The sequence below is a fragment of the Oncorhynchus mykiss genome, chromosome 27 (assembly GCF_057628025.1).
Source record: "Oncorhynchus mykiss isolate SJ-2025 chromosome 27, ASM5762802v1, whole genome shotgun sequence".
Classification (NCBI taxonomy): Eukaryota; Metazoa; Chordata; class Actinopteri; order Salmoniformes; family Salmonidae; genus Oncorhynchus; species Oncorhynchus mykiss.
The window spans coordinates 28,471,434-28,485,251 of NC_143048.1; the positions used below are offsets into that span (position 1 = coordinate 28,471,434).

Genomic DNA, 13,818 nt, shown 5'->3' on the forward strand with positions numbered 1-13,818 from the left:
CCAAAACATAAAGCAAAATCTAAAATGGAATGGTTCAAAAATAAACATATCCAGGTGTTAGAATGGCCAAGTCAAAGTCCAGACCTGAATCCAATCGAGAATCTGTGGAAAGAACTGAAAACTGCTGTTCACAAATGCTCTCCATCCAACCTCACTGAGCTCGAGCTGTTTTGCAAGGAGGAATGGGAAAAAATGTCAGTCTCTCAATGTGCAAAACTGATAGAGACATACCCCAAGCGACTTACAGCTGTAATCGCAGCAAAAGGTGGCGCTACAAAGTATTAACTTAAGGGGGCTGAATAATTTTGCACGCCCAATTTCAGTTTTTGATTTGTTAAAAAAGTTTGAAATATCCAATAAATGTCGTTCCACTTCATGATTGTGTCCCACTTGTTGATTCTTCACAAAAAAATACAGTTTTATATCTTTATGTTTGAAGCCTGAAATGTGGCAAAAGGTCGCAAAGTTCAAGGGGGCCGAATACTTTCGCAAGGCACTGTATATATATATATTTATTTATATAGATTGGATACATATCTTTGTTTTGTTATCACTGCTAACGTTCAATCACTACAGTCTTTCACAGGGTTAACCTCTGGATGTCCAGGACATTACATTCAGCTACCAACCAAACAAGCATGCACACATGTCCCTATATACACACATACAGGGCATGCTGACACAGGCACACAAAGAGTGCACAGGAGGCAAATCAACATTTGACATTAAACCTCATAGTATTACTTCCTCTTGCATACTGAAGGCTAGAACCTAAGTTGTAGGGTGAGAGAGAGAAGAGAGGTAGTGCGAGAGAGAGTACAGAGCGAACGAGAGAGAGAGAGAGGAAACTTTAAAGAAAGCAAACGGTTAGACTAGACCGTTTGCATTAGCCACTACTAGTACCAAAATGTCAATACATGAACTGCAGTTAGGCAAAGAACAACAAACTAACAAACAACCCAGGCAGTGCATTATGGTACATTTAGCAAGTTGACAAAGATACATTACTCTATATATTGGTTACTCTATTGGCTGCAATACCAGTTGATGTCATTATGCAGGGTCATCCATTCCTCTGAATTCCTCTGAATCTAATACCAAACAGGCTATTCCTTAGAATTGATAAGCACAAGTTGCCACTGAGAGATGTGTTATTTGTATATGTAGGGGCAGTGAGACTGCAGGCCCTTACTGCAATGGTCCCGCAGGCAATGATGATGAACCCAGGGCCTTCACACAGAGAGCAAGGAGAGAAGAAGAAAGTAGGATGGGATAGATCAAGGAGAGGAGTGGAGGAGAGAAGATTTAATAGGAGAAGATGTTCACGGAGGAAAAAAATGATTTGGGAAGGGGGTTTGAGGGGGTTGGCAGTAAAGAGGAGGTGGAGAAGGAGGAGGGGTCCAAGGGAGACAGGGAGGGTGAAGTGGAGCAGGAACAGGTGGAGTCAGTCAGTGGTCATCCAGGAGAGAGCAGCAGCGCCCAGAGAGGGAGGGAGACCCAAACAGAGATGTCAAGAGAGAGAGGTATGACAAATATTCACAGAAAGGGGGACACAGGAGAGGTGGGACACTCAAGCCTCCAATCACTGCCCACAGAGATGGACAGCATAGAGACAGGGAGAGGGGTAGGGGGTGGTGCTATTATAAAATATACTCTTTAAAACATGGACAGATTTAGGGAATCAAAACAATCAGCTCTGAAATGAACAGTCAAACCAAACCGTTTCAACAGGTTATTTCACCTTTTGTCCTGTTCAACGTTTACTTAAAAATGATCAAATTTCTATCTTTTAGCAAAAATTCCCTATTGAAGACAACTATATAAAGCTGGTGATTTCTATCACAGTCATCCTTTTTAGTTATTTAAATCAGAGGGCTTACAAAAAAAAAAACATACAGTAGGCCCAGGTGTATCGGAGGGCTACACCTCTCCACCATAAACACATTCTTATTCACACACTCATACAAACACCCCATGTTCTCCCGGCTCCATCCAATGTGACATCACTGGAGGGAGAGGGATCAACAGGTACATTGTGAGCCATGAGGGAACCCAACGCCATCAGGAGTGGCATCCCCATAGACATAGGAGAAGTATTTTAAATATATACAGAGTGTATATACAGTATATCTCAAATGGGATTCTGGTCTTTAGGATACATACTCGGCTGACTTCCAGAAGTGTCCTGGGTGGGAGAGCCTGCGGTTGAGCTTCGGCAGCTTCTCCAGCATGTCAGTCAGCTGGGTGAAGGAGGGACGCTCTTTTGGCTTGAAGGACCAACAGGCAGACAGTATCTCCTACAGTACAGGGGGGGGGGGGTATTTATCTCATCCTACATCCATCATTATAACTATACACACAACGTAGATGTATAGCTGGGACCGAGAGATTGAAAAACAGCTCAAGGCCATCAGATTGCTAAACAGCAATCACTAACTCAGAGAGGCTGCTGCCTACATTGAGACCCAATCACTGCACTTTAATAAATGGATCACTAGACACTTACGCAATGCCACTTCAAATAATGCCACTTTAATAATGTTTACATATCTTACATTACATGTATATACTGTATTTTAAACCATCTACTGTACCTTGCCTATGCCACTCGAACATCGCTCATCCATATACTTATATGTACATATTCTCATTCACCCCTTTAGATATGTGTGTATTAGGTAGTTGTTGGGGAATTGTTAGATTACTTGTTAGATATTACTGCACTGTCAGAACTAGATGCACAAGCATTTCACCACACTCTCATTAACATCTGCTAACCATGTGTATGTGACCAATAACATTTTATTTTATTTTATTTGATAACCCATTCAAAGGTTTTGGCTCTGGTAGTCCGATGTCAGTCTGTTTTAATGATATCACTCGCACACTGAGAATAATATTTTTTGGTTTATCATCATGTCAATACAGTACACTAAGCTTCCCAGAGGACATCACACTGTCACAAACTGCTCTTTGACCTTACCGTGACCTCCTTGCCCAGGCTGACCTTTGCCAGGACCTTCTTGATGCCCTCTCCGCTGCCCACCTGCCAGATGGTGGCCTCTGCTGGCTGGTTGGTGAGTGGCCAGCCACGGGCCTGCAGCTCGTACCAAATGGTGCTGGGGGTGAAATATACTGTATGGTTAGCCCCTCAGTCTTAACCCTGTATACAAACAGTATACACACATTCATTTCATGGGGAGCCACATTTCAACTGATTTATGTATATATCCCCCAAAAATCCAGTGTTGTTTGTTTTGAGCTAAATTTTATAGAAGCATTCAGATGTCCTATATTTAAGTAAATGCAGTATTATTATTATGGCAGGATATAAGACGGCCGGAAATGGTGTGCACCCAAAGGCGTAGACGTCTGCAGTGTTGGAGAAAGGCAGGCGGTCCTCATGGTTCCCAGTACCCATCCTGCGGACGATCTCAGGGGCCAGGTAGTAGATCCAGCCATGAGGGAGCCTTAGTTCGTTCTCTCGCCTGGACAGACACACAGACCCAGACACACAAACAGATACCCACAGATGGAGAAACGTACACATTGATCTTTCAACTGGACTCAAAAGGTATAGAAGTATGCTTCTCAGAGTGTTCAACTTTTTACAGTGTTTTTTTGCTTACCTCTTGTGGTACTCTTGTACCACTCCGGACATTCCAAAAAGACCAAAGTCTGTGATTACCACTTTGTTTGTGTCATAGAACACATTCTTGGACTTCAGGTCCTTGTGAACGATTCCTTTAGCATGAAGGTAGCCCATACCCTGAGGAAGAGGTCAGAGTTTAGTTACTTTCAGTGAAAGGAAGAGTAGGCTGCTTACAATGTACTTACAATTAAAGAGAAGTTGAGTAAACCACACCTTAACAATTTCCTGAGCAATCTGCCTTGTCTTGTTGAGGTCTAGTGTGTTCTTGGCATCTCTTACAACTGAGAATAGTGTCCGACCTTTGCAGAAACTGAGAGAAAAGAAGAGGAAATGTCAGGGGGGAAAGGGAGTGATAACTGGATCATCTCGTTTCTCAAAACAAATCCTTTTCTGGTTTCCTCATTTGTTAAACCAAGACACATTTAATACTTCTCATAGATTGATTCAAGGGTTCCAGCTTTTCCCTGCTCAACTCCTTTACCATCCCCACCTCCCTTTCCCACTTCCCTCCCCCTAACCTGGTGATGATGGCGAGGTGTGGCGGGGCCATGCAGGCCCCCATGAAGAGGACCACATTCTCGTGGCGGGTCTGCCTGTAGTTCATCACCTCCTTCTTAAACAGCTTCAGGTGGTCCTGGTTATTACCATCTATCTCTAGCAGCCGGATGGCCACCTCTCCATGCCAGCGCCCCTTATGAACCTTCCCCCAACGGCCCTGGAATAGGGAGGTACAGTATGGGCACTTGTGTTATTAGCTACCCGGAAGCCCATTTTTTTTTTTTTTTTTTATCTTCCTTTTCAAGGAACTCTAATTGAAACCATTGGCCTTTTTTTTTTTAAAGGAGACATGCAGATACCAAGTCACTTGAATATGAGCCCTACTACCCAGTGGTGTAAAGTACTTAAGTAAAAATACTTTAAAGTACTACTTATGTCGTTTTTTGGGATATCTGTACTTTACTACTTATATTTTTGACAACATTTACTTCACTACATTCCTAATGAAAATGTACTTTTTACTCCATACATTTTCCCTGACTCCCAAAAATACTAGTTACATTTTGAATGCAGGACAGGAAATTGTCTAATTCACAGACTTATCAAGAGAACGTCCCTGGTCATCCCTACTGCCTCTGATCTGGCAGACTCACTAAACACAAATGCTTCATTTGTAAATTATGTCTGAGTGTTGACGTGTGCCCCTGGCTGTCCGTAAAGTTGTAAAAAACTAGAAAATCGTGCTGTCTGGTTTGCTTAATATAAGGAATTTTAAATTATTTATACTTGTACTTTTGGTACTTATTTTGGTATATTTTAGCTATTACATTTACTTTTGACACTTTTTAAACAAAATACTTTTAGACTTACTTTTTACTAGACTTTTTACTGGGTGACTCACTTTTACTTGAGTAATTTTCTTTTAAGGTATCTTTACTTTTACTCAAGTATGACTATTGGGTACTTTTTCCACCACTGCTACTACCCTCTGTGTAGATACACTCGATGCCTGCCTGCCTGCAATATATAGCAAGCCATGGCCACGTGACTCACTCTATGTAAAAGCGAACCGTCAACAAGGTGATGTACCTAATAAACTGACCACTGAGTGTACAGTACCAGTCAAAAGTTGACACACTTACTCATTCCAGGGTTTTTCTTTATTTTTAATATTTTCTACATTGTATAATAAAAAGTGACGACATCAAAACTAAATAATAACAAATCATGTAATACAAAAAAAGTTAACAAACCAAATATATTTTAGATTTTAGATTCTTCAAAGTAGCGACCCTTTGCCTTGATGATAGCTTTGCAAACTTTTGCCATTCTCTCAACCAGCTAAACCTGGAATGCTTTTCCGACAGTCTTGAAGGAGTTCCCACATATGCTGAGCACTTGTTGGCTCCTTTTCCTTCACTCTGCGGTCCAACTCATCCCAAACCATCTCAATTCAGTTAAGGTCGGGTGATTGTGGAGGCCAGGTCATCGAATGCGGCATTCCATCACTCTCCTTCTTGGTCAAATAGCCCTTACACAGCCTGGAGGTGTGTTGAGTCATTGTCCTGTTGAAAAACAAATGATAGTCCCACTAAGCCCAAACCAGATGGGATGGCATATTGCTGGTAGCCATGCTGATTGTGTGCCTTTAATTCTAAATAAATCACAGAAAGTGTCACCAGCAAAGCACCACCAGACCATTACACCTCCTCCATGCTTCACAGTGGGAACTACACATGCGGAGATCATCCATTCACCTACACTGCATCTCACAAAGACACGGCGGTTGGATCCAAAAATATTAAATTTGGACTCCAGACCAAAGGACAGATTTCCACCGATCCAATGTCCAATGCTCATGTTTCTTGACCCAAGCAAGTCTCTTCTTATTATTGGTGTCCTTTAGAAGTGGTTTCTTTGCACAATTCGACCATGAAGGACTGATTCACACGGTCTCCTCTGAACAGTCTGTGAAACATTTATTTGGGCTGAAATTTCTGAGGCTGGTAACTCTAATGAAGTTATCCTCTGTGGTGGTCCTCATGAGAGCCCGTTTCATCATAGCGCTTGATGGTTTTTGAAACTGCACTTGAAGAATCGTTGAAAGTTATTGAAATTTTCCAAATTTACTGACCTTCAACACTTTTTTGGTTACTACATGATTCAATGTGTTATTTCATAGTTTTGATGTTGTCACTATTATTCTACAATGTAGAAAATAGAAAAATAAAAGAAAAACCCTTGAATGAGTAGGTGTGTCCAGAATTTTGACTGGTACTGTATATTTAACACTATGTAAAGCTGTAGTCATTCACCTTGCCAATGAGCTCCCCGAGCTCCAGCTGCTCGTAGGGGATGTCCCACTCCTGCAGGTACACGCTGGTCTGGCTGGCCTTACGGGAGATGGGTCCCCTCCATCGGCCCCCGGCCATCCTGCCCCGGTAGCTGGGCAGGTCCTCTAACTCGTCCCCATCACACTCTCCGTTTGTGTGGCCCTTCTCTCTGCTACCATTTCCCTCATCCTCCTCTCCTAGGTATTCCTCCTCTTCTGCCTCCTCTTCCTGAATATGCAGAGACAAAGCATGCACAAATTGTGTCATGTCAATTCAAACAAAACATACATTTAGGCCGGTATTCCATGTAATTGCAGATTTCTGGAAATCAGTTTCAGAAGTCTATTCGATTTTTTTGCTGGTTTATCTGCACACAACAGCACAGGTAGAGAGATCGGAATAAAAACTGAAACCCAAACAGAGAAACAATCTTTTATTAAGTTCTCTATATGGTAAAATGATCCCGTCAGTATCATTGCACCGCATAATTAACTAGACTAGAGAACTGTCACTTGATCAGGTTGTGTTGCTGGGTGGTTTCCCAATCTAAAAAAAAATGAACAGTTCTCTTTTTCACTTTTTCAGAAAGTACTGAACAATGCAACTGATTTGCTGAGTTCTTCAAGGCTAAAATCAACACCATTCGAAAGAACATTGTATTCTCCAACCTCAACCCCACTCTGGCTCCTAACCCACCACCCAAATCTGACCCCACTCTAAGTGATTTAGCTCTGGTATCACCTGCTGCTGTGGTAGAAATCATCTAATAAAATGAAGACTACCAGTGGCCCCCACAAACCTATTGGAACATCACTGTTCAAAACATACTCAGCTGCTCTCAAATTGTTCAGCAATTCTCTCCATACTGGGCAGGTGCCGTCACTGTTCAACATCGCTGTCATCACCCCCTTGCTCAAGAAACCATCCCTTGACCAAGATCTTCTCTCAAAACAGAGAGGAGATCAGGCTTATTTCCAACCTCACATTTTCATCTAAAGCCATGGAGAACACACTGGCAACTCAGCTTCAGTCACACCTCAGTGCTAACCATCTTTATGAAGCGCTCCAATCTGGCTTTAGGCCCATGCACAGTACTGCGATAGCCCTGGTGAAGGTTGTAAATGACCTGCTCATTGCTGCAGATACAGGATCCCCCACCATCTTGGTTCTTCTGGACCTCAGTGCTGCTTTTGACACAGTAGATCAAACCATTCTAGTGCAGCACCTCAGACAGCACACTACCATCTGTGGGACTGCCCTAAACTGGTTTAACTCCTCCGTTCTAACTGCAAGCAGTACGTCACCCTCAGTGAGGCAAGATCAGAGGAGTCCATCATAGCCTGCAATGGTAGGTGTTAGGACCTATCCTCTTCCTGCTCTACATGCCCCCACTTGGCCAGCTCTTCAGACAGCACAGTGTCCATTTCCACTGCAACGCATTAAAACAACGCATTATACAACATCTGCTCTGTCAACTGTCCAACTGTCTGGAAGAAGGAAATTATTGAATGCAGAACAACTTCCTCCAACTCAACAGCAACATGCCGCCCTGCAGCATCTGCCCTGCCATACTTGGCCACATCATCCCCCTCGCCTCAATAATTTGGGTGTGAAATTCAACAATGCTCTCTCCTTCAATACCCACCTTAGTCACGTCTGTAAAACGTCACCTCTTTCACCTCTCACCACATCTGACGCAGAATAGCTAATGCATGCATTCATTTTCTCCAGAATTGATTTTGGGAAAACAATACTTGGGGGACTGCCTGCACATTCAATGAACAAACTACAGCTCACCCAAAAGAGTGCTGCAAGGATTCTGACAAACAAAACATTCTGCCCAGATCATCCACATCTTTGCTGATCTCCATTGGCTACCAGTTCCTCAAATCATTGATTTGAACATCTCCTTGTCTAAAAAACCTTAAATGGCATCTGACCCACCTACCTGTCAGACCTACTCTCCCCCATGAACCTCCCTTACATTCAAGCCACGCTAAATTCCTCCATGCCCCCAGGACCAGGCTCCACACAATGGGGGACCGTGCCTTTTCCTCCCGTACACCATGCCTATGGACCTCCCTCCCAGATAATCTGAAGGCTGTTCAGACTGTTGTAGCCTTAAGACTCCTCAGCTGCCTACCCTTCTCTTAGACTTTGTTGCTATCATGATATGGTTAGATATACAGTGCATTCAGAAAGTATTCAGACCCCTTGACTTATCCACATTTTGTTACATTACAACCTTATTCTAAAATGTATTCAATTAATTTGTTTTCCTCATCCATCTACACACAATACCCCATAATGACAAAGCGAAAACGTTTTTTTTTTTTAGAATTGTTTGCAAATGTATTAATGATAAAAAACAGATACATTTACATAAGTATTCAGATCCTTTACTCTATACTTTGTTGAAGCACCTTTGGCAGCGATTACAGCCTCAAGTCTTCTTGGGTATGACACTACAAGCTTGGCACACCTGTATTTGGGGAGTTTATCCCATTCTTCTCTGCAAATCCTCTCAAGCTCTGTCAGGTTGGATGGCGAGCGTCACTGCACAACTATTTTCAGGTCTCTGCATAGATGTTCGATCGGGGTTCAAGTCCGGTCTCTGGCTGGGCCACTCAAGGACATTCAAAGACTTGTCCCACAGCCACTCCTTCGTTGTCTTGGCTGTGTGCTTAGGGTCGTTGTCCTGTTGGAAGGTGAACCTTCTTCCCAGTCTGAGGTCCTGAGCAGGTTTTCATCAAAGATCTCTCTATACTTTGCTCCGTTCATCTTTCCCTCGATCTTGACTTGTCTCCCAGTCCCTGCCCCTGAAAAACATCCCCACAGCATGACGCTGCCACCACCATGCTCCACCGTAGGGATGGTGCCAGGTTTCCTCCAGACGTGACGCTTTGCATTTAGGCCAAAAAGTTCAATCTTGGTGTCATCAGACCAGAGAATCTTGTTTCTCATGGCCTGAGAGTCCTTTAGAAGCCTTTTGGCAAACTCCAACTCATGTGCCTTTTACTGAAGAGTGGCTTCAGTATAGCCACTCTACCATAAAGGCCTGATTCGTGGAGAGCTGCAGAGATGGTTGTCCTTCCGGAAGATTCTCCCATCTCCACAGAGGAACTTTGGAGCTCTGTCAGAGTGACCATCGAGTTCTTGGTCACTCCCTGACCAAGGCCCTTCTCCCCCAATTGCTCAGTTTGTTTGGGCGGTCAGCTCTAAGAAGAGTCTTGGTGGTTCCAAACTTCTTCCATTTAAGAATGTTGGAGGCCACTGTGTTCTTGGGGACCTTCAATGCTGCAAAAATATTTTGGTACCCTTCCCTAGATCTGTATGTCGATACAATCCTGTCTTGGAGCTTCTCGGACAATTCTACGGCATGCACTGTCAACTGTTGGATCTTATATTGACAGATGGACTCTCAATCAAGTTGTAGAAATATCTCAAGGATGATCAATGGAAACAGGATGCACCTGAGCAACATTTTGAGTCTCATAGCAAAAGGTCTGAATACTTATGTAAATAAGGTATTTCTGTTTTTTAGATTCAATAAATTTGATACAATTTCAAACTGTTTACACTTTGTCATTATGAGGTATTGTGTGTAGATTGATGAGGATTTGACATTTTTTTAATCTATTTTAGAATAAGGCTGTAATTGAACAAAATGTGGAAAAAGTCTAGGGGTCTGAATACTTTCTGAATGCACCGTACATGTTTGTTTTATTTTTTTAACTATTTCTATTTTCTATTTAATATTATGCACTTTGAGATTATTGTTGTATAATGAAAAGCGCTTTACAAATATAATTATTTAGTATCATTATTATATTCCTGCCGCTAGGGATTTTGGGTACTCACCGATCCTCCTTCCTGTCCCTGAGATGGAGGTTCTGATTGGGCCAGTTGCTGTGTGTCTCTGTTGGGACAAGCATCACCATAAACAGGGGTTCCTAACTTTAACCTAACCCTGTCTAGTAGAAACTATGGTAACTATGGTGGACTTACAGTAGATAATGTGGGGGAAAAACCACAGCATTTTAAATGATCTTTACTCGAACTCTACAGTGACTTTGTCATTTAAAGCTGTTGTCTCTTACCCAGTGCCATGGTGGCCTTCAGAGTCTAGTCCAACAGGATACGGTGAAGAGGAAACGTCTGTGTGTGGGACAATGAGGATGTTCAAAACTATTATGTGACTAAGCCAATCTATCTTCACTGCACTTCAGAGCATATATTCTCTAAATTGTGATGGCTGCCTCTAACTCTGTCAAACCATGCACAGCGCCAAGCAGCACAGTCAGTTCACCTCTTTGTCTACCAGAGGGCAGGTATGCATTATAAAAGCCAAAGCTATCCACATGTAATATGATGGCTCTGCTATAAGCTTGGCATAAACTACAGTGGCAGACGACAACATGCCATTGCAGCAGTGCCCAAGGTGACACCAACCCCCCATGACCCCTCCCACAACATAGCATGAGTCATAGTAAGCCACTGCAGCAAAGCAACATGGGGAGAGAGGGAACATGATAAGGGGATGGTACTGTACTAGTTGGGCAGGACTACAGGACACACAGGGAGGGAGCGGTGTTAACAACCACCAGAGGAAAATAGAGAGGAGAGAGCGATATGATTGGGTTAGATAAGCCACAAGCAGTTAAGATGTTATAATAGGATATATTATATGATTAGTGGTAAAATAGAAAATGAAGTGTAATCAGGAATATGATTAGAGATGTGCTATTACTGGCTTAGGGTAGATTTGGAGTTAAATGTTGTGATTGAGATGAACACAGTAGGAATCTAGAGTCTTTGGGGTGGATGCCTGTGAGAGATACTGGAGAAGTGCTGCTTTGGAGTGAAATGTTAGTGGAACAGGGTAGGAATCTAGAGAGTGCTTGGGCCTGTAAAGAGCGCTTGGGCCTGTAGAGAGCGCTTGGGCCTGTAGAGAGCGCTTGGGCCTGTAGAGAGCGCTTGGGCCTGTAGAGAGCGCTTGGGCCTGTAAGGGCCTGTCATTGTGAGGACCTGGGAAGTGGAATCGGCTGTCTCTGGGCCCCTGGAGTCCGGGCGAGGGATTGGGGGGCGGTGTGGCGGTGACGCTGGGGGGGTTGCTCTGCTGGAAGGGGGTGGGCGAGGAGGGTGTAGAGGAAGTGGTGGAGGAGGGGTTACTGCTGGAATCCATCTGGCTCAGCATGGGAGGGTAGTCCTGAAAGAGGGTTTTCAACAGAAATGTTTCATAAATTAAGGTTCAGGACAAATTAGAGGTTCCATGTATGGTGATATTACTATTAATACACATACACACGTATGCTAAAACACTTTTTTCTACCTTTTTGGTTAGCACCTTAGGTAAAGTGCCAAACTGGATTGGTAACTCTGCCGTGCGGTCAATTTGATTATTGATATCGGATGGTACAGATTCTGCCCGGCGGATTTGCGGGACTGAAAAATAGGAGAACAATGATTCAGTACTAAATTTACATTCTTGGGATGTATCGGGAAAAAGATAATTAAATTGTGCATTTTTTGTTGTTTTGTATGCAGGAATTGACAAGGGCTTACGTGGAAGAAAAGATATCCTGCAGGGAAGGGCTTCTTTGGTACATTTGTTATGGCACTTTAACCTGGAAGCAGAGGAGACAGTAGTTAGCAGATGAGCAGAGTGACTTGTGAACAAATGAAAGCGGAGATGTACAGTGCATTCGGAGAGTATTCTGACCCCTTGACATTTTCCACATTTTGTTACGCTACAGTATTATTCTAAAATGGATTAAATCGTTGTGTGTCCCCCCCCCCCCCCCAATCTACACACAATAGCCCGTAATGACACAGCAAAAACAGTTTTTTATAAAAATGGAAATATCACATTTACATAAGTATTCAGACCCTTTTCTTAGTACTTTGTTGAAACACCTTTGGCAGCGATTACAGCGTCTTGTTGGGTATGACGCTTTCTCCCATTCTTCTCTGCAGATCCTCTCAAGCTCTGTCAGGTTTGATGGGGAGCGTTGCTACACAGCTATTTTCAGGTCTCTCCAGAGATGTTTGATAGGGTTCAAGTCCAGCCTCTGGCTGGGCCACTCAAGAACATTCAAAGACTCCTTTGTCTTGGCTGTGTGCTTAGGGTCGTTGTCCTGTTGGAAGGTGAACATTCGCTCCAGTTAGAGGTCCTGAGCGCTCTGGAGCAGGTTTCATCAAGGTTAGCTATGTACTTTGCTCCATTCATCTTTCCCTCAATCCTGACTTGTCTCCCAGTCCCTGCCGCTGAAAAACATCCCCACTGCATGATGCTGCCACCACCAATCTCCACCTTAGGGATGGCGCCAGGTTTCCTCCAGACGTGATGTTTGGCATTCAGGCCAAAGACTTCTTGTTTTCATCACACCAGAGAATCTTGTTTCTCTTTTGGCAAATTCCAAGTGGGCTGTCATGTGCCTTTTACTGAGGAGTGGCTTCCGCCTGGCCACACTACAGAGAGGAGTGCTGCAGAGATGGTTGTCCTTCTGAAAGGTTCTTACATTTAAGAATGATGGAGGCCACGGTGTTCCTGCTGCAGAAATGTTTTGGCACCCTTCCCCAGATCTGTGCCTCAACACAATCCTTTTTCAGAGCTCTAAGGACAATTCCTTTGGCCTCATGGCATGTTTTTTGTTCTGACATGCACTGTCAACTGTGGGAACTTATATAGACAGGTGTGTGCCTTTCAAAATCATGTCCAATCAATTGAATTCACCACAGGTGGACTCCAATCAAGTTGTATAAACATTTCAAGGATGATCAATGGAAACAGGATGCACCTGAGCTCAATTTTGAGTCTCATAGCAAAGGGTCTGAATACTTTTTTTAAAATTTGAAAACATTTCTAAAAACCTGTTTTCACTTTGTCATTATGGGGTATTGTGTGTAAATTGATAAGGAAAACATTTAATTTAATACATTTTAGAATAATGCTGTAACGTAACAAAATGTGGAAATAGTCATCGGGTCTGAATACTTTCTGAATGCACCGCATAGAAGGCTTCTTCTTACTTGCAGTGTTTGCACTTAACACCAAACATCATGTTCTTATGACACACCTGGCATGTCTGTGAGAGCCAGGATTTGGTTGAAAACCTTAGAAGGAGAGAGAGAAGCAAAATATTAATATATTTCACAACTTCTAATGTTGGAGTTGCCTACTGTAGTGGACAAACTGTCCCAGAGAAGTTTATGTGTTGTAATTCTGCCAGATCCCAAATAGTTTTCATTGGAATCTGTTATCTCTTTTCCCCAAACTTTTACGCAAGATCAAAATGAATAAATACACACTTTCCAGTCAGATAAACACTGGGT

At 43.0% G+C, this 13,818-nt stretch overlaps 1 protein-coding gene across 4 annotated transcripts in view; it reads right to left on the bottom strand.

Annotated features, from left to right (window-relative positions):
• Positions 1–166: 166 nt before the first annotated feature.
• The window catches only part of LOC110507885 (kinase suppressor of Ras 1), an 84,301-nt gene continuing 70,649 nt past the window's right edge, over positions 167–13,818 (bottom strand). For all 4 annotated transcript variants that reach the window (XM_021588271.3, XM_090223805.1, XM_090223806.1 and 1 more), the window contains 14 exons: positions 13,516–13,599; positions 12,049–12,110; positions 11,816–11,928; positions 11,512–11,692; positions 10,584–10,641; positions 10,345–10,402; positions 6,466–6,711; positions 4,171–4,367; positions 3,866–3,962; positions 3,630–3,769; positions 3,357–3,488; positions 2,984–3,119; positions 2,164–2,297; positions 167–1,230 (listed from right to left, as the gene is read on the bottom strand). In XM_021588271.3, coding sequence (XP_021443946.3) covers positions 1,152–1,230; positions 2,164–2,297; positions 2,984–3,119; positions 3,357–3,488; positions 3,630–3,769; positions 3,866–3,962; positions 4,171–4,367; positions 6,466–6,711; positions 10,345–10,402; positions 10,584–10,641; positions 11,512–11,692; positions 11,816–11,928; positions 12,049–12,110; positions 13,516–13,599 — 1,717 coding nt within the window. In that variant the 3' untranslated portion in view covers positions 167–1,151. The remainder of the gene's footprint in view (positions 1,231–2,163; positions 2,298–2,983; positions 3,120–3,356; positions 3,489–3,629; positions 3,770–3,865; positions 3,963–4,170; positions 4,368–6,465; positions 6,712–10,344; positions 10,403–10,583; positions 10,642–11,511; positions 11,693–11,815; positions 11,929–12,048; positions 12,111–13,515; positions 13,600–13,818) is intronic.